We start from the raw sequence: 18175 nt of genomic DNA, 5'->3' as shown, positions 1-18175 counted from the left end.
GGTGGGTGGGGCCAGGTCTGAGGGTCCAGTTGCAGGGCCCAGGGACACAACCTAAATTCACCGATGGTCTGCTCTGTGCCCAGATTGTTCTAAGCCCCAGGATCCAGCCACAAGGAGCCTGCACTTGCCTCTGTTTGCAGCTCTCTGTTCCTCCCCCACCTCCTGTGTTGGCTCCAGTATCTTTGTTCAAGCTCCTAGCTCACTCTCTCGATCTGGAGTTATCTACGTACACATCTCCTCATCTCTGCAAATCTGAACTTGCAGAAAGAACCCTGGCTTTTCCCTCTCTGGCTACCCCCTGCCTCCTAGCACAAAGAGAATTTGTTCAGTCGCTCAGTTGTATCTGACTCTTTGTGACTCCATGGACTGCAGCAAGCCAGGCTTCCCCGTCTTTCACCATCTGCCTGAGTTGCTCAAACTCATGTCCATCAAGTCAGTGATGCCATCCAACCATCTCATGGTCTGTTACCCCCATTCTCCTCCTGCCCTCAATCTTTCCCAGCATCAGGGTGTTTTCCAATCAGTCAAGCTCTTCAAATCAGGTAGCCAACGTATTGGAGCTTCAGTTTCAGCATCAGTCCTTCCAGTGAATATTCAGGGTTGATTTTCTTTAGGACTGACTAGTTTGATCTCCTTGCAGTCCAAAGGACTCTCAAGAGTCTTCTCCAACACCACAAAGAGAATAGGTGCTCAGTAAATGCTTACTGACTTTCACCCCATCTCCCCTTTCCTACCAAGAGTAGGTAGCTCTCAGGTGGAAGGACACGTGTGGATTTTGTCATTGCAGCCCCACCATGTGCACTGCCAGCCCCTGTGACCTGGAAGAGATCCCCCTGGATGATGAGGACTCAGACAGCTTGGAGTTCAAAATCCTGGAGTTCTATGTCAAACACCACGTCTTCCAGAACACTTCTGCCGTCCTCTCACCGAAGCACCTGAGAACAAGGAGTCTGTCCCAGAAAGGGGTGGAGAGCTGGCCAGTGAGTGAGGCATGGACTCAGGGGCCATGGCCCTGCAGAAATTCTCAATCCAGCGAGAAGGCCATAAACCTCACCAAGAAAAAGTCATCTTGGAGGACCCTCTTTGGGGTAGCAGAGAAGGAGGAAGACTCACAGAGCTCGCCTCCGGAAATCCTTGCCCAGGGACAAAGGGTGGGGGGACCTCAGGCCCGTCCTTGGAGTCCAAAATGGCCAAGGTCTCGCTCCAGCATGGACCAGCGCTTAGAGCATAAAGGTAAGCTTTGGGGGACCAACTGCACTTTCTCTCCCACAGCCACTTCTTTCCTTTGTGTGCCTGGGGGTCCACCTCCTCCCACTCTGAGGTAGGGAACTCTTTGAACCTCAGCTTCCCAACCTATTAATACTCAATTCTTTTGTTGGGTGGTTGTTGTTGTTGTTGTTGTTGTTGGCTGTGCTGGGTCTTCGTCTCCGTGCAGGCTCTTCTCTAGTTTTGGAGACTGGGCTACTCCCTGTTGGGGTCTGTAGGCTTCTCATTGCTGTGATTCCTCCTGTTGCAGAGAACAGGCTCTGGGGCTCACAGGCTTCAGTAGCTGTAGCACATGGGCTCGAGAGCACAGGCTCGACACTTGTGGTGCATGGGCTTGGTGGCTCCACAACACGTGGGATCTTCCCAGATCAGGGATCAAATCTGCGTCTCCTGCATCAGCAGGCATATTCTTTACCACTCTGGTTGTTCCGTCATTGTCATGTCTGACTCTTTGCAGCTCCATAGACTACAGCACGCAAGGCTTCCCTGTCCTTAACTGTCTCCTGGAGTCTGCTCAAATTCATGTCCATCAAGTCGGTGACTCAATGTCCATCACCGACTCGATGGACATGAGTTTGAGCATGCTCTGGGAGTTGGTTTAGACAGGGAAGCCTGGAGTCACAGTCAGACATGACGAGCAACTGAACTGAACTGATTAGTGATGCTATCTAACCATCTCATCCTCTGCTGCTCTCTTTTGCTTTTGCCTTCAATCTTTCCCAGCATCAAGGTCTTTTCCAATGAGCCAGCTCTTTGCATCAGGTGGCCAAATTACTTAAGTTTCAGCTTCAATATCATTGTTTCCAATGAATATTCAGGGTTGATTTTCTTTAGGATTGACTGGTTTGATCTCCTTGCAGTCCAAGGGACTCTCAAGAGTCTTCTCCAGTTCCACTGAGCCACCAGGGAACCCCAATTCTCAATCCTAATTGTCCTACTTTCCTTAAGACTGCGCAGAAAGGAAAAGTTTGGTGGTGATGGGTGACGGGACTGGTTTTCTGGCTCCACCATCTATAATTAAGCTTGCTGCCCAAATTCCTAATCCTCAGTGCCAGAGACCAATACAAAGGGAAGATCCCCAGATGGGCTCAGACTGTTCTTCCTGAGGGAAGTCAACTCCCATCTCTGAGCCTCTGCATTCCCATCTGTACACTGGCTTCTTGAAGGTGGATGGAAAGATCAGATAACTATACACAAAAGTGATTTCAAAGTTCAAGCCACTCAAAAAACAACCAAGAAGCATTTTGACAAAATCTTCTTTCAGCGGGACAAAACACATTGTATTGAACATAACATTTTCATGCAAGGCTTTAACAGTGTTGCCCTTCATCCACAGACCTAGGCATAAACATCTTCCCCTCTAACCATATCTTCTGCCTGATGCCCAGATTTTAAAAGAAACCTGCTCTCCTGCTGGGCTGATTGGCCTGTGTCAATAATTAGTCAACAGGTGGCAGTAATGTCTCAAGTTTTAAATGTTGTGACTGTCAGGCTTATTGGAGAATCAGAGCACGCAATGACAGCTTTAGAGCACTCGCTGCGATCAAGGAAACTTCCATTTCCCATTAGACTTGTAAGCTTTAGGGAGGAGAAGTTACCGTTGGGATTATCTGAGGAAATCCTCCTCCCTCCAGGGGTTCTTCTGCTGGGGGTGGGATCTGAGGTCTGGAGCAAACAGAACAGTTTGGCTTGCTTGCCTCTGTGTGTGTTGTCGTGTCCGACACTTTGTGACTCCACGGACGGCAGCCTGCCAGGCTCCCTCTGTCCGTGGGATTTTTTCCCAGCAGGAATACTGGAGTGGGTTGCCATTTCCTGCACTCCAGGGGATCTTCCCGACCCAGGGATCCTACCTGGGTCTCTTGTGTTGCCTGCATTGGCAGGCATATTCTTTACCACTGAGCCACCTGGGAAGCCCCATACAACAGTTTGCTGCTGCTAAGTCGCTTCAGTCATGTCAGACTCTGTGCGACCCCATAGACGGCAGGCCATCAGGCTCCCCCGTCCCTGGGATTCTCTAGGCAAGAACACTGGAGTGGGTTGCCATTTCCTTCTCCAATGCATGAAAGTGAAAAGTGAAAGTGAAGTCGCTCAGTCGTGTCCGACCCTCAGCGACCCCATGGACTGCAGTCTACCAGGCTCCTCCATCTATGGGATTTTCCAGGCAAGAGTGCTGGAGTGGGGTGCCATCGCTTTCTCTGATAGAACAGTTTAGAGGCACATAAATAGGTTTTTCTCCTTGTTCTGTTCTTTGAAGTTTGCCAGGAAACAGAAGACTTTACAGATTTAACTTTCTGGCTTTTCTGAGAAAAACAATGTTCTGTATTTCAAGATTACTGAAGGTCATTGGACCTTTGCTTACTTTCTAAAATTTCCAGATCTCTGTGTAGACCTATAGATATTCCTACAAAAGTAGAAATGGTTATCTCCTAAGGAGGCTGAGCTTTAATGAGTCACTTAAGTTAATTCTCCCTCTCCCCTTTCTCTCTCTTTGCTTTCTTGTTTAGGTAATTATGTGGGTGGTTAGCTGGTTCTACTGGAGAAGGCAATGGAACCCCACTCCAGTACTCTTGCCTGGAAAATCCCATGGACGGAGGAGCCTGGTGGGCTGCAGTCCATGGGGTTGCTAAGGGTCGGACACAACTGAACGACTTCACTTTCAATTTTCACTTTCATGCACTGGAGAAGGAAACAGCAACCCACTCCAGTGTTCTTGCCTAGAGAATCCCAGGGACGGGGGAGCCTGGTGGGCTGCCGTCTATGGGGTCACACAGAGTCGGACATGACTGAAGTGACTTAGCAGTAGCAGCAGCAGCACCTGGTTCTATGCTGGGTGTGACTCAAGAGGGACTTGCCTTCTCTTTCTCTTTTGCCACATGTAAATCAAAACTCAGTAGTTGGTGTCCCCTGGGTTCTTTTAACTAAAGGTCGCAATTTAGCCTGTGCTGCCATTTCAGACACCGGGCTAGACTAAGAACTATGAGATTATGTCCCAAGACCAAAGTCTAGTAGTGACAGGCCTTGGGATGTAGAAAAACAAATGGCAATACCAATTTGAGAAACAGCAACCCAGTTTTTCTGTGAGTCTCTTTTTTCTCCACAGCTGTGATCTGCTGTAACTTCACTGACATAGAGATTATTTTTCTCTCCTATGAAAGAAAACCAGTTTGGCAGTTGAGGCTTGATCTGCCAGTTCCCCAGCCTTTAAGGATTCCATTCTGTTGTCCCTTAGCTAGTGGCTTCCAACCTCAAAGTCACCTTAAACCCCAAGATGGCTGCTCAGATTCCAGCCATCATGTCTACATTCTAAGCAGGGAGGAAGAGGAAGCAAGGAGAAGGGCAAAAGGTTATCGTCTTTCTCGATAATTCAGCTCCCTTTTAGAGAGCTTTCTTAAAACTGTAGCCAACTTCTTACATCTCAGTGCCTACACCTTATTGCAAAAGAGGCTGAGAAAGGTAGTTCTGTCAGCTTCCCCTGACATTTCAGGGGTCTGTTACTAAGGAAGATAAAGAAAAGGGATACGAGGTAGGAAATAGCAGACCCCCCTATATGGAATTCTCTTCCAAATGCCCTGTCCTTTCTCTTTAAAAGAAAAACCTCAAGCCAAATGCCTTCCCCACTCTCCTCTCCTTAACTGCACAAGGAGTCCCCAGAATAAACTCCAAAGGAAGGGCAGCCTTTCCATATTTTGTCCACCCTCATCCAATGTTTCCTTGCCTATCAGATCAGACCAACTCTGATCAGAAGGAAATCTTAAAAAAAAAAAAGGTATTAGAATGGAAATTTTCTTTTCTTTTTTTTGCCATACTGCAAGGCATGTGGGATCTTATAGTTCCCTGACCAGGGATTGAACCAGAACCTCCTGTGGTGGAAGCACAGTCTCTTAACCACTGGACTGCCAGGAAAGTCCCTAGAATGGGAATCTTAACCAGATTAATTCACCTGAGTTTCAAAATGTGTTTGCTTATAGATTTTCCTGCACACATTTTGTCTGCATTCCTCCAATCCATAGAAACAGATACACAGGTTAATCAGCTTGGGAACCACCTCTGTGTCCTCTGGTGGTCTTGTGACCACGTGGTGGAGGCTGGGAGATGGGGAGGGACAGCCATGAGGGCCCTCATCTGCCTCCTTTGAAGGCAAGGTGGGCAGAGTGTGACTCTACCATGGAAAAGAACATGCTGATCACCCAACCAGCCGCACAAGGTTAGAGAGGCAAGGCGTGCGAGCTTTCCTCTCCCAGCTCCCGCGGACACAAGGGAAGGCTCCCACTGGTTTGGGGACCCAGCCTCTCGCCACCTCCTTGCGTGGGTGGCTAGCGTTCACAAGGCAGCTGGTTGGGCTGCAGTAAGGCGATTTAAAAGTGGAAAAGCCTTTTTGGTTGGATTGTTGTTAAACGGAAAGGAAAAGCATTGATCCTCCACTCCTTGACCTCTCCAGTTCTCTCTCTAATCCACTGCTGATCTGTTTTTGAACCCAGTGGAGCACCATGATAAATGTGGCTTTTTAAGGAAGCCATTATGCCTTCTTTTTAAAAGGAACGCATTGTGGACAGGGCATCAGTGGCCTGTCAGTGAACACCCAGGAGGGTGATGAGAGAATCTGGGGAAAGAGACTCAGACATCACCTGGCAGCTCCTCAGGAGGTCACTCCCAGCTCTTCACATGACACCCACACCTTGCCTTGCTCATCTATCCTGATTGACAAAGTCTGGGAGTTCCTCTGGGCACACTGACCCTCTGACCCAAACCTGTTACTGTCAACAAGTCTTATGAATTAAATACTGTTGTTCTTAAACATTACATGATACGACTGCTCCATATCAAAGGCAAAGCTTGTACAAGCTTCTACGTGTTAAGAACGTAGTGACAGATTAACAATGGAATTTTACTCCCAAATAACTCAGCAATACTGCCTGCCCTCCTGCCCTAACCCCGTCCTCCACGAGGGGCCAAGTCGACTTGTCCTTCACAGGCCATGACGTTCGGGGCCAGAGCCATTTAAACCTTCATGTCCCTAGATGCTTTACTCTCTAATTACGTGTGCAAACGCTTGACATAAGTCTTTTCTCGGATTGTAAATTCTTGAGGGTCATGGGTTAGATTTTATGCATCCTTGTTTACCTATCCACATTTTCTGCATGTTTCCCAGCAGGCGTGGGGGCAGGGAAGACGACACGTGACCATACCAGCAAGGGGGGGTCCATGTTTCCTTGATAATGGACTTGAGTCAGGAATACAGCTCAAGAGAAGGGATATTTCTCTCTCCTCAGTGACCAGCCCCCAAAGGCTTGTCTCACTGCTGAATGCCTTCCGAAGTGCATAGGGGCCAGCTCTCCGAGATATAAAGGATGCCCCAAAAAAGAATAAAAATAAAAGCGTAATGAGCGTTCCCTCAAGGAAAGAACTAAGCACTGCCTTTTGTGTTGCAAAGGGGCAAGGGGACCCTAATTTTGCAAGACTTCCAAAAGAGGGTGCATAGGGGTAATTGTTTCAAGGTGGCAATCATTCCTGCGTGCCCCTCCCCCATCCCAGCCTCTGCCAGGCAACTGCCCAGGCTTTCTGAAGAATGCCACCACCTCCCCCCAAAACACACACTCCTGCTCGGCCCCAGGCCATTTCCTTTCCCTCTAGGCCTGGTGTTTTCATTTCGGGCAACCGTGCATACCAATGAGCCAGACAAAGTTCTGGGAAGGGCCTGTCAGCACCGTTTTGTCTTCTTTCAGCCACGGACCCCAGAGTCGCTTCCATTGCCAACCGAGTCGCTGAAATCGTTTATTCCTGGCCCCCGCCAGAAGAGCTCCACAGCCAGGGAGGAGGCTTCAAGTCCAAAGAGGTTCTGGTATTTCAGGGTCCCAAAGGGCAGTCTGGAGCTGAAAATACCAGGAAAGGTAAACTTCCCTTCTGAGCGTTTGCCCCAGGGTGCGTGTTGGCCAAGCAGAGGTCCATGAGCTCGTATGTATTTATTCAGCTCAGGGCCCCGCCACTTAGGAATCTCTGCTGACCTGCACTCAGGGCACCACAAGCACACGCTGGAGGCACTGACCTTTAGCTGGAGCACCCAGCCCAAGCCAAGGGGAGTGCGCCAGCAGAGGGAAGCAGCATGCCAAGCTCACTGCTAAGTCCAAAGAAAAGTCTCCTTTTGAGGGGCAGGAGGAGGTACAAAGCGAGTGCTCAATCTTGTTCACAGGTCGGGGGCGGCAGCGGGGGAGTGCAGCATTAGATTTCACCATGTTAGCCAAGGCCAAGGCCCGGTGTGCTCAAGCAAGCGCACAGGCTGTAGGTGGAGCGTCCACCCAGGAGTTTACACTATTGCCTTGGGCTCCCGTGAAGAAGCAGGGGGCTTGTCAGGCACCAAGCCTAGAGCCAGACATGAAGCACACCTGAGAAGCAGTGACCAGGCTGGGTCAGTTGTCACCCAAACTGGAGCAGCAGGCAGGACTGTGGACCCCAACTGACCTGTAGGAATTCTAGATCTGAGGGAAAGGGAAGGTGAAGGTGTTAGTCGTTCAGTTGTGTCCAACTCTTTGTGACTCCGTGGACGGTACTCTGCCAGGCTCCTGTGTCCACTGGGTTTCCCAGGCAAGAATACTGGAGTGGGTTGCCACGCCCTCCTCCAGGGGATCGTCCCGGCCCAGGGATGGAACCCACCTCTCCTGCATTGGCAGGCGATTCTTTACAGTCTGAGCTACCAGGGAAGCCCAGAGTTGAGAGAAACAGGACCAAGTGCCGGGAAGAGGAGTTCAGTCTGACCTTCCCTCAATAATGACTGTCCAGCCTGTGGTTCTCTTTCTCAAACTCCAGTGGACGATGAGGGGCCCAGCTGCCTCTTGAGTTTGCAGCACATCAAGCGACAAGGCAGCAGGGGATTCTACAATCATGGCGGTGCCCTCCCACCCCAGAACCAGACGGGTAAGTGTGTCTACCTTTGCTGTGCTGCCAGGACCACAGACTACCAAAGGGGCTTCGAGTGAGGAGCTGGGAGAGCAGGGACCCCTGGAGAGCAAAAAAAAAAAAAAAAAAAACCCGAAGTGTTCCTACTTTACTGCTATCTCACTTGTGTCTGGGCCTCAAAAAGTGGCGACACGAAGCCAAGCCGAAGCTCAGGCCCCCATCCTCCAGCACATGAGAAGCTGGGACCGCTGCTGCAGCAGCTTTCCCAGAAAGAGGCAACAGAGTCAGATACAAACTACATACGGGCGGCGGAAGCACCCAGTCCTTCTTCTCCCAGGTGACTTGGGTCTCAGGCTTCCTACCTCGTTGCCCTTCACACGACCTCGTGGCAGGACTTTCCTGCCCTCTCCTCCCCCTCTCCTCCGGGACACACATGAGGACTTCATGACTTCAGAGACTATGCTGCAAGGAAAACATGCTGTTCCTCCAGTAACAGGCTTGTCTCTGTTTGGATTCAACACTATAGCGATGACTGTTTTCCTAATATTATCTCACTGTTAGCACGTTTGGAGACAAGGGAAAGCAGACTCCACCTTCCCTGTTCCAACACACACAGCACACACCAACTGGAGCCATCTCTGTCTCCATCTACCATGTTAGCCTTTGGGGTGGGAGAACTTATTCACTGTATTTCCTTAGACTCTACCCTGTTGTAAAGACACAGCATACAAAGTACAGGTTTTAGTTAGATAAGTCCAATCTGAAAGATAATGTTAAAAAAAAAAAAGTAGGAAAATAGGTGGGTTTAGGAATGACTTTAATTCCCCAAATTCAGGAGGACTGTACCTTCCTCTTAGGAGGCCACAGTTTGGCTCTGAGTTTTCTAGCAGTTAACACAAAGGATGAATATGATCAAATAGGGGTTTATGGTGTCTACATGGGAAAAGACCACCTGCTCAGGAAAAGCCCAAAGACCTGAGAGACATTTCTTCTATGTATCAGGGGGGAAGGGACAGTTAGGGAGTTTCGGAGGGACATGTACACACTGCTATATTTAAAATGGATAACCAACAAGGACCTACTGTATAGCAGAGGGAACTCTGCTCAATGTTATGTGGCAGCCTGGAACATAAGGGAGTTTAGGGGAGAATGGATACATGTATATGTATGACTGAGTTCCTTCACTCTCCACCTGAAACAATTACAATGTTGTTAATCAGCTATACCCCAATACAAAATAAAAGTTAAAAATGTTTTCTTTTAAGTATCATTAGAGATAAGCTCATGCATCTTCACCAGCATTCTTTTTTTTTAATTTTTATTTTTACTTTTTTTTACTTTACAATAGTGTATTGGTTTTGCCATACGTTGACATGAATCCACCATGGGTGTACATGTGATCCCAAACATGAACCCCCCTCCCACCTCCCACCAGCATTCTTAGAGCAAATAAAGTGATGAGTTTCACGGTGAGAATCAGGGGACTAGGGGAGGAAAGAAGGAGATGGAGGAGAGGGTGTTCAGAATGCTTTGGGCATCATCAGAAGAGGTGAAATAAGGTTTACTTTGTTGGAAGTTACAAAGTGCATGGTCTTCCTCACTCCCTAACCAGGCTACAAGTTTGTCCCTGGAAACATACAAGATTTTTTTTTTCTCTTGAAAGAAATAACTGTAATTTTCCCCTGACAGAAGAAGACCAAATAATAGCCAGAATTGTTGAGCTGCTGAAATATTCGGGGGAGCAGTTGGAAAGAGAGGTAGGGAGCGTCTTGAACTAATGGGTTTTCTTTCTGTGTCCCCGCCCTGTACCGGGGAATGGAGCTGGACTGATGGTTGTACTCCTTTTTCAAAGTTCTGGTTTCCACTTAAGTCCTAAATTTTATTTCCCTTGGAGTCAAAACTCTTCATGCTGGCAGGGTCTCAAAAATGAATCACTTTGGAAAACATAAGTAAACCTTCTGGAGCCTCCTCGGAATTTTTGGAAAGGAAAAAAGTCACCAATAAATTAAAATTCGCTGAATAGGATTATGAATCTAGTTCCCCATGTAACTGATCCTCAGGGAAGTTTAGACTCTTGTGTTTGCCCTGCAGCCTGAATATCTGTGTCCCAAAGCTGCTCCAAGTCTGGAGTGTTGTCTGAAATCTCCCCCTAGAACGGCCGGACTGTTCTCTCTCAGCAGTTTGGCCAGGGGACGGGTTAGCGTTACCTGGAGAATGCTGGGTTTCAGGCCAGTTAGAAGTTGAGACTGGTTATTCCCATCAGGAACGTGCAAGGGTTGCCTTCAGGTAAGGTGGCGGCGGGCAGGCCCCCCTGTGGTCATGGCTTCTGAAGGCATCTCGTCTCTGTGTGTTACCCATGGCTGGCTATGAGGTCTCCTGCGTCTGGCCATCAGGAGCTGGCCTGGGGACACACTCTCTTGTTTTGCAAGGATCCATGGGCAGGAAGCCAAGTCCATGGGGCTCTGCAGGAGGGGTTAACAGCTCTAACTAGCCAGCCACCCACCCCAGTCCACCCCAGCGTGCTCGGTGGCTCCTCAATGCCCTTATCAGAGGTGTCCCAGAGGATGGTGACCAGGATGGGGGAGGAATATGCAATGGTACAGAATGAGAAACATTGAGGAAACCAAGGCATCAGACCAAAGAAAAGAGGAGGAAATAGGAGAGCTTTGGGCCATAGTAGAGGGTGGTCAGGGGTGCAGAGGAAGCAGAAAACAGAACAGGGCATATGATGACTCTGTGTTTCTCTCGAACTAGCATCAGTGGACAGGAGTACAGGGCAAGTCATTTCTCCCCATTTGAAGGAGGAACCTTGTAGCTCTCAAGGCTGTCCACTGAGACTTCTCTGATGGTCTAGCTGTTAAGACTCCATGCTCCCAATGCAGGGGACATGGGTTCAATCCCTGGTCAGGGAACTAAGATCCCATATGCTGTGCAGCATGGCAAAAAAAAAAAAATGCCAAGGCAGTATTGTTCTTCTTCTAAGACCATGATACTCTAAAGGGAGGAAAGCTAAGAAATTAAACGTTCAAGAGAGGAGTATAAGGTAAAATCAATTGAGTAGAACAATGGAAGGGAATCAATGGATTCAATTTTGTTTTTCTTTTCACATGAACTCAGGTAACTCATGAAGGTTTCCCTAATAACTCTGAGCTCCTGAAGCATCCTGGACACATGCTAACATTTCAAGAGCATTTCCTCCATGTTGGGCACAAGGCCAGGTGTTTCAAAATTACCCTGGGTTTCCCTGGTAGCTCAGACAGTAAAGAGTCTGCCTGCAGTGTGGAAGACCCAGGTTCAATCCCTGGGTTGGGAAGATCCCTTGGAGAAGGAAATGACAACCCACTCTAGTATTCTTGCCTGGAAAATCCCATGGATGGAGGAATCTGGCAGGTTACAGTCCATCAGGTTGCAAAGAGTCAGCCACAACAGAGCGACTTCACTTTCACTTTTTTCATAGGGGCTGTCGCCCCAGTTTAGAGATGACATAAGTGAAACTGAGAAGTTAAGTAATTTCTCCAAGATTGCACAGCTAATAATAAGTGGAGCAGGAGTTTGAGCCAAAACAACGATTTCCAGGTTGTGGATTCTGCCCATTACACAGCCTCTAACAAAGCACCTTTCACTGGGTTACAAGTGTCAGTGGACTCTGAGCCCCTTGAGTGAGGATGCATCTTAATCGTTCATGGTACCTACCACCTGTCCTAAGTGCTAGGAAACATTTGTTGAATGTCCTGTGAATGGGCTGTTCAGTCTGTATTGGTTCCCATGGAAGGAAATCACAAAGAAAGTCCATGCCCTGTGGTCCTGCAGGATATGGTTCCACATTTGAGATTAGAAACCAGGGTTTTCCATTGTGTGTTTCAGTTGTCCAGTGTTCAGCCGGAGAGTCTGCCTGCCCAGCCAAGGCTGACATATACTGTTTCTCCTCTCATACACAGTTGAAGAAAGATAAAGTTTTGATGGCCTGCTTCCTGGATGGGTTATCCTATCCTGTTGTCAAGACCATCACAGACCAGTTCCTAAGGGGCGTGGATACCCGGGGAGAATCAGAGGTCAAAGCTCAGGGCTTTAAAGCTGCTCTTGCAATAGATGTCATAGCCAAGCTCACGACCATCGACAATCACCCCATGAACAGGGTGCTGGGTTTTGGAACCAAGTACCTGAAAGAGAATTTCTCACCCTGGATCCAGCAGCACGGTGGATGGGTAAGTGCATTCTATCTAAAAATGAAATCTTCCCAGAACTCAGGGGGCACGGCATGGAAAGGGGTTTTTTCTGGGGGTTGTTTTTTTAAGTGAAGGGAACACATCTTTGAAGCGGTTCTCATGGGTTTAGGACACTTGAGTGGCAAGAGATTTACCCCATTGATGGGAACATATTTTTAGTTATTATCTTCATTATCAATAAATATTTACTGAGCTCCCAAAGGGTATGTGGGGTATGTGAGTGAGAGGAGAGGGACTGGTCAGACAGAACAGGAAATGAAGAGATGCTGAGATATAAAATGTTTGGATAGATACAATTTCTGTTTTCACAAATTTTGCAGGCAACGGAAGTCTGGCAGTGAGACTAGGAGAAGTTCCTTATTCTCTCAGGGATGTGGGAATAATCTTTACACAGAGGTTCAGGGCTTATGACATTTTGTCATTGCTGTTGGGACCCAGACATTCCGACAGGGACATTTTGATACAAACTGAAGAGCAGTTTAATTTTCATCTATTTTTAAATTATCTGCTATCAGGCAAAACAGACATCTTTACCCTGATTCCTCAGCCTCAGCCCTTCCCCTACCCTTTTCCTTTGAGACTTCCTTAAAACTGTCCTGTTCAAATGGCCTCATAAGGGGAACCTTTTCAAAGTGCTTTACCCCAGAGCTCTAAACCTCAGCAGGCATAGGACATTTTTGTCTGTTCCAGCCCTTCCTAGGAGGACATGCTCTACTATCATGAGTCCTCTTTCTACTAGGGTGGTCCAGAGGCCAGGAAAAGACCTGAGTCTGCTCTGAGCATGGCCAGCATGACCCCAGGGCCTCCAAACAGGCTTAGTCTCTTGGCTACCAGATGGGAAGTAAGCTGATCATGCCTATGGGGCTGATGTGCCCACCACAATCACTGGTAGCTGCCCATTAAACTACCCAGACTTCTGTTCTTTCCTATTTTCCACTGTCGCACCAGATATGATAGCCGTTAAGTGGCTAATCTGAGCTTCCCAGGTGGTGCTAGTGGTAAAACAACTGACCTGCCAATGCAGGAGATGCACATTCTACCCCTGGGTCAGGAAGATCCCCTGGGGAAGGAAGTGGCAACCCACTCCAGTATTCTTGCATGGAAAATTCCAAGGACAGAAGAGCCAGGTGGGCTACAGTCCATTGGGTTGCAAAGAGTCAGACATGACTGATGTGACTGCAGCAGCAGGAAGTGGCTAATCTGAACAAGGCTCTTGAGTACTCCAAATTCAAGCTGCCTTAACTCACGGAGGAGGATAGATTCCTGAACATCACTTCAGATTTAACAGCTCTAAGGCCCATCAAGACCAGGGCCCCCTCAAGTCCCGCCCCAGAGCCCCTCCTGACTACTCCAGCTCAAGACCCTTAGCAGCCTCTGAGCCTTTACAACACTTTATATTTGCACTACAATTATATACAGGAAATTACCATCATTGTTGGTCTTAATATACTCTTCCAGAGGGACTGTAAGTATCAACTGGATTTGCAAGCTAGTTCTCAAAATCTAGTTAACTAATGTAACTGAAATGCCAAAAGTGTTCTATGAAAAATAGTGTTTCTATACCAAAAGTACAAACAACAAAAGAAGAAATAAAAGGGACTACGTCAAGATTAAGAACATTTCTGCTTCAAAGGATACCATCAAGAAGGTAAAGAGACAACCCACAGCATGGGAAAAAGTAGTTGCAAATTATATATTCAGAATATGTAATAAATTCTTACAAGTCAACAATAAAAGAACAACACTCCACCAATTTTTAAAATGGGTAGTCAATTTGAACAGACATTTCCAGGACTTCCCTGGTGGTCCAGTGGTTAAGAATCCACCTTGCAATGCAGAGGATGTGGGTTTGATCCCTGGTCAGGGAGCTAAGATCCCACATGCTGTGGAGCAACTAAGCCTGCGCGCCACAACTGCTGCCCCTGTATGCTCTGGAGTGCGTGAGCCACAGCTAGAGAGTCAGCACACCGCAACAAAAGATTGTGCATGACACAATGAAGATCCCACGTGACACAACTGAGACCCGACGCAGCCAAATGAATCGGCATTTTTTAAAAACAGACATTTCTCCAAAGAAGATATACAAATGGCCAATGAGCACATGAAAACATGTTTGCTTGACATCTGCATTTCAACATTCAGTTTAGTTCAGTCGCTCAGTCGTGTCCAACTCTTTGCAACCCCATGAATTGCAGCATGCCAGGCCTCCCTGTCCATCACCAACTCCCGGAGTTCACTCAAACTCACATCCATCAAGTCAGTGATGCCATCCAGCCATCTCATCCTCTGTCGTCCCCTTCTCCTCCTGCCCCTAATCCCTCCCAGCATCAGAGTCTTTTCCAGTGAGTCAACTCTTCGCATGAGGTGGCCAAAGTACTGGAGTTTCAACATTAGGAAAATGCAAATCAAAACCACAATGAGATACCATTTCACACCCACTAGCATGGCTAAAACAAAAAAGACAAGTGTTGGTGAGGATGTGGAGAATTTGAACCCCCATACATTGCTGGGCTGGATTCTAAAATGGTCTGACCTCTTTGGAAGACAATTTGGCAGTTCCTCAAAATGTTAAATGTAGGGTTACCAATTCCATTCTCTGTCTATACCCAAGAAAACAGAAAACAAGTGTTCACATAAAAGCTTGTACATGAATGTTCAGAGCAGTATTCATTATTTATAAAGGCCCCAAAGTAGAAACAACACAGAAGTTTTTCCATGATGAATAATGCATGGAAAAACCAAATGTGAAATATCCATACAGTGGAGTAATATTCAACCATAAAAAGGAATTAAGTATGGACAGATGGATGAACCTTGAAAACATTATGCACAGTGAAAGAAGTCAGACAAAAAGGCCATATATTGTATGATTCCATTTATGTGAAATGTCCAGAATAGACAGATTTGTAGAGTCAGTGATTTCCTAGGGCTTTGGGGAGAAAGAATGGCATGTGACTGCTAACGGACACTGTTTCTTTCTGTAGTAATGCAAATGTTCTAAAATCAGATAGAGCTGATGGTTGCACAACTCTGAACACACTAAGCGCCACTGAATTATACATTCTTAAAAGGGTGAATTTTATACTATATTTCATGAAATCTGTCATTAAAAATAGTGGTTGTAATTCTAATAAGCAAATAAAAAGAATAAGTTCTATTATTTTTTAATTTGGCTGCTAGTGCTAGAGAGAAAAACAATTCCAATCAGAGAAATCAGATGGATTTTTGGGGGTAGAAATAATAAAGTAAATTTTCAAAGGCTTTATAATTTTCTGGCACTAGTTCTTTATCACATGTATTTTCAATTCAAAATTATTAGTTTACTTTTCCAGGTCATCATAAATCCTAATCTTAAGTCTTGGCCACAGTTAGGTTTAATTTGGAGCACAAAGCTAGAAATTAGGAGAGGGAAGGGAAAAAAATAAAGGACTAATTTTTTCCAAAGTCAGAGACAGAGTTGCAAAAAATAAAGGATGCTGATGAAAGAATATTTATGAGTCGACATGACTATGGGAATGTGGAGAAGACGTGGATTGACATGTGAACTCAGTTTCACTGAACAGGAATGAGGGGACACTGGTGGCCAGCCTTCCCTTGCCCCAGGGATTTCAGTGGCTCTCTGGAGTGTCCCTGTAGTGGTGTGGAAGGAGAAAAGCTATTCCTAGGCATACAATTTCCAGGAGCCTCGGGGCTCCTAAGTATTATATCTCAGCATTCCACATTGCACAGGAGTGCACCAAATCTTCCCAATGGAACCACAAGCCTATGAATGCAGGGTTATGTATTTCATCCTCTTCTTTCTCTCTTGTGGTTTCCATTACCTTCACATAAGTCACAGATGCTCAGCCAATACTTGGAGAGCAATGTGTGTGTTAGTTTCTCAGTCATGTCTGACTTTTTAGAGCCCACCAGGCTCCTCTGTCCATGGGATTCTCCAGGCAAGAATACTAGAGTGGGTTGCCATTCTCTTCTCCAGGGGATCTTCCTGACCCAGGGATAAACATGGGTCTCTCACATTGGAGGCAGATTCTTTACCATTTGAGCCACGAGGGAAGCCCTGGAGAGCAATAATTAATTAGTCAAATCAGTGAATAGTGACTCTATCCACAAAGCATGCCAAACAAGCCATGATTTGATTTTCATTTATTCCTTGGCCCTTTTTGCCCCACTTGAAGCACTATTCACATAGCTATCCTGTGGTCCTGCAACCTCACCCCTTCTACCGCACCTTGAAAGGAGAGATTAGCAACCTCCATAGTCATCAACCTTTCTGAATTTAAATACAGCATCAAAGACTCTTCCCATCTAGACTCTTCCCACACTCAATCCTGAGTGTGTAATGTAAGTCCTTAGCTGGTGTTTTCCTTTCAGGCATACCAAGGATGCTAGTCACCTTTCCAAACCCTCCCCCAACTCTAACACGTCTCCACGCCTCGGGTCAGGCTTGGGATGAGAAAGCAGAGTTAACAGGCATATGTTTTCACTTCAATACTGAATCAAATTTGGAATCCTAAAAACCTATTTCTCATTTTCCCCTTCTAGGAGAAAATACTTAGGATACCACACGAAGAAGTAGACTGAGACATCAGAGGATCTGTAACCTGGAATACTCATGGTTCAGCTCTGGTCTCATGTACATTGGTCTCAGCACAGACTACGGGAGAAAACACAAATGGAAAAGGCAGACGGAGCACCAAAGGCTGAAAAACCATTACTCCTGCAAGTCAAGAGGCATCAAGAGAGACCCTGACTGTTTCCGGCTCCTAGGATGTAGAGCATAGCCTCCAGCATCCATGTTTTCAGGTTGTCCACTGAGTATGCAAGAAAGTCTAGGAAGACAAGTGATAACCTTTCATTCAAATGCTTGCAACAGAAACCATCACCCAACCTCCCTTGGCCACTTTAGGGAAAGTGCGTGACAGACACTTGTTGACCTCATGAAGGTGAAATGATAAATGGCGCATGTGCTTACTCTCTGGTTTCTAGTACTGTTTATTTTTCAAAGTTCACTTGAGATGGTCTGACCTTGTTTCAAGCCTGCCTTTAGGCTGATGTAGCTGTTCATGTTGGTAGACAGAGGTCAAAGAGACTCTCGAGTTTATGGCCAGCCTGGGGAGACTGCCTGATCTGCCTTTTTTGGCTCCCTTCTCTAGACAATTCTTTGGCAGCTCGAAAAACTTCTATTTGGCAGAAAATGATTATTTCTGTCACCCTCAACTATCTCAGTGACCTCATCTCTACTTCTAGAGGTCCCTTGAACTTTGTTATTTTGGGGGCTAGTGTAATGATTAGTGCTTGGTGAAATAAATGTGTGGAAAGACAACTGTCAAAAGAGTATGTTTATGGTTAAAATAAACTGTAAGTAAAAGCATACAATTTCTGTGAGGATCGTAGAAGTTAATTTATATTAAGTGCTTAGAACAGTGCCTGTTATTTAATGCTGTGTTTACTTATGTCCACTACTGTGTGCTGCCCTCTGCTAAGCTGAAAATGCCTTCTCCTCTCAAAGCTGTCACTAATTGTTTTTCTGAAATTGATACTGTTCCATGTGAAATATGTGAAGTATGTGAAGTATGTTCCATAGTAGGTGTTTAAGGCACAAAGCAATTTTTTAAAATACTATCAAATTATGGTCTTCCCTGGTGGCTCAAATGGTAAAGAATCCACCTGCCAATGCAGGAGATGCAGGTTCCATCCCTGGGTCGGGAAGATCCCCTGGAGAAGGGAATGGCAACCCACTCCAGTATTGCCTGGAGAATTCCATGGACAGAGGAGCCGGGCAGGCTACAGTC

The 18175-nt window shown here is 46.6% G+C and overlaps 1 protein-coding gene across 2 annotated transcripts; it reads left to right on the top strand.

The window, feature by feature from the left end:
• The first annotated feature begins 794 nt into the window (after positions 1-794).
• On the top strand, positions 795-16964 carry BCL2L14 (BCL2 like 14). Of its 2 annotated transcripts, XM_068972067.1 has the most exons (6): positions 795-1233; positions 6990-7154; positions 8068-8175; positions 9847-9914; positions 12096-12362; positions 16926-16964. In XM_068972067.1, exons 1-6 carry the CDS (start codon positions 795-797, stop codon positions 16962-16964), a joined length of 1086 nt encoding a protein of 361 aa, XP_068828168.1. The 2 variants fall into 2 exon arrangements, with proteins under 2 accessions (XP_068828168.1, XP_068828169.1); XM_068972068.1 differs by lacking the exon at positions 8068-8175.
• Positions 16965-18175: the final 1211 nt, after the last annotated feature.

The sequence above is a fragment of the Capricornis sumatraensis genome, chromosome 4, assembly GCF_032405125.1.
Source record: "Capricornis sumatraensis isolate serow.1 chromosome 4, serow.2, whole genome shotgun sequence".
In the NCBI taxonomy this organism is placed as follows: domain Eukaryota; kingdom Metazoa; phylum Chordata; class Mammalia; order Artiodactyla; family Bovidae; genus Capricornis; species Capricornis sumatraensis.
The sequence above is the reverse complement of the archived record's forward strand: the minus strand, read 5'-3'. Positions and strand labels throughout refer to the sequence as shown.

What these genes read in the sequence shown, in the direction of transcription:
- BCL2L14 (XM_068972067.1), top strand. Translation starts at nt 795, where the DNA reads ATGTGCACTGCCAGCCCCTGTGACCTGGAAGAGATCCCCCTGGATGAT. An exon ending in AGCTGAAAATACCAGGAAAG is followed by an intron (nt 7,155 to 8,067) that starts GTAAACTTCCCT and finishes CTCAAACTCCAG; the next exon opens with TGGACGATGAGGGGCCCAGC. An exon ending in TCCAGCAGCACGGTGGATGG is followed by an intron (nt 12,363 to 16,925) that starts GTAAGTGCATTC and finishes TTCCCCTTCTAG; the next exon opens with GAGAAAATACTTAGGATACC.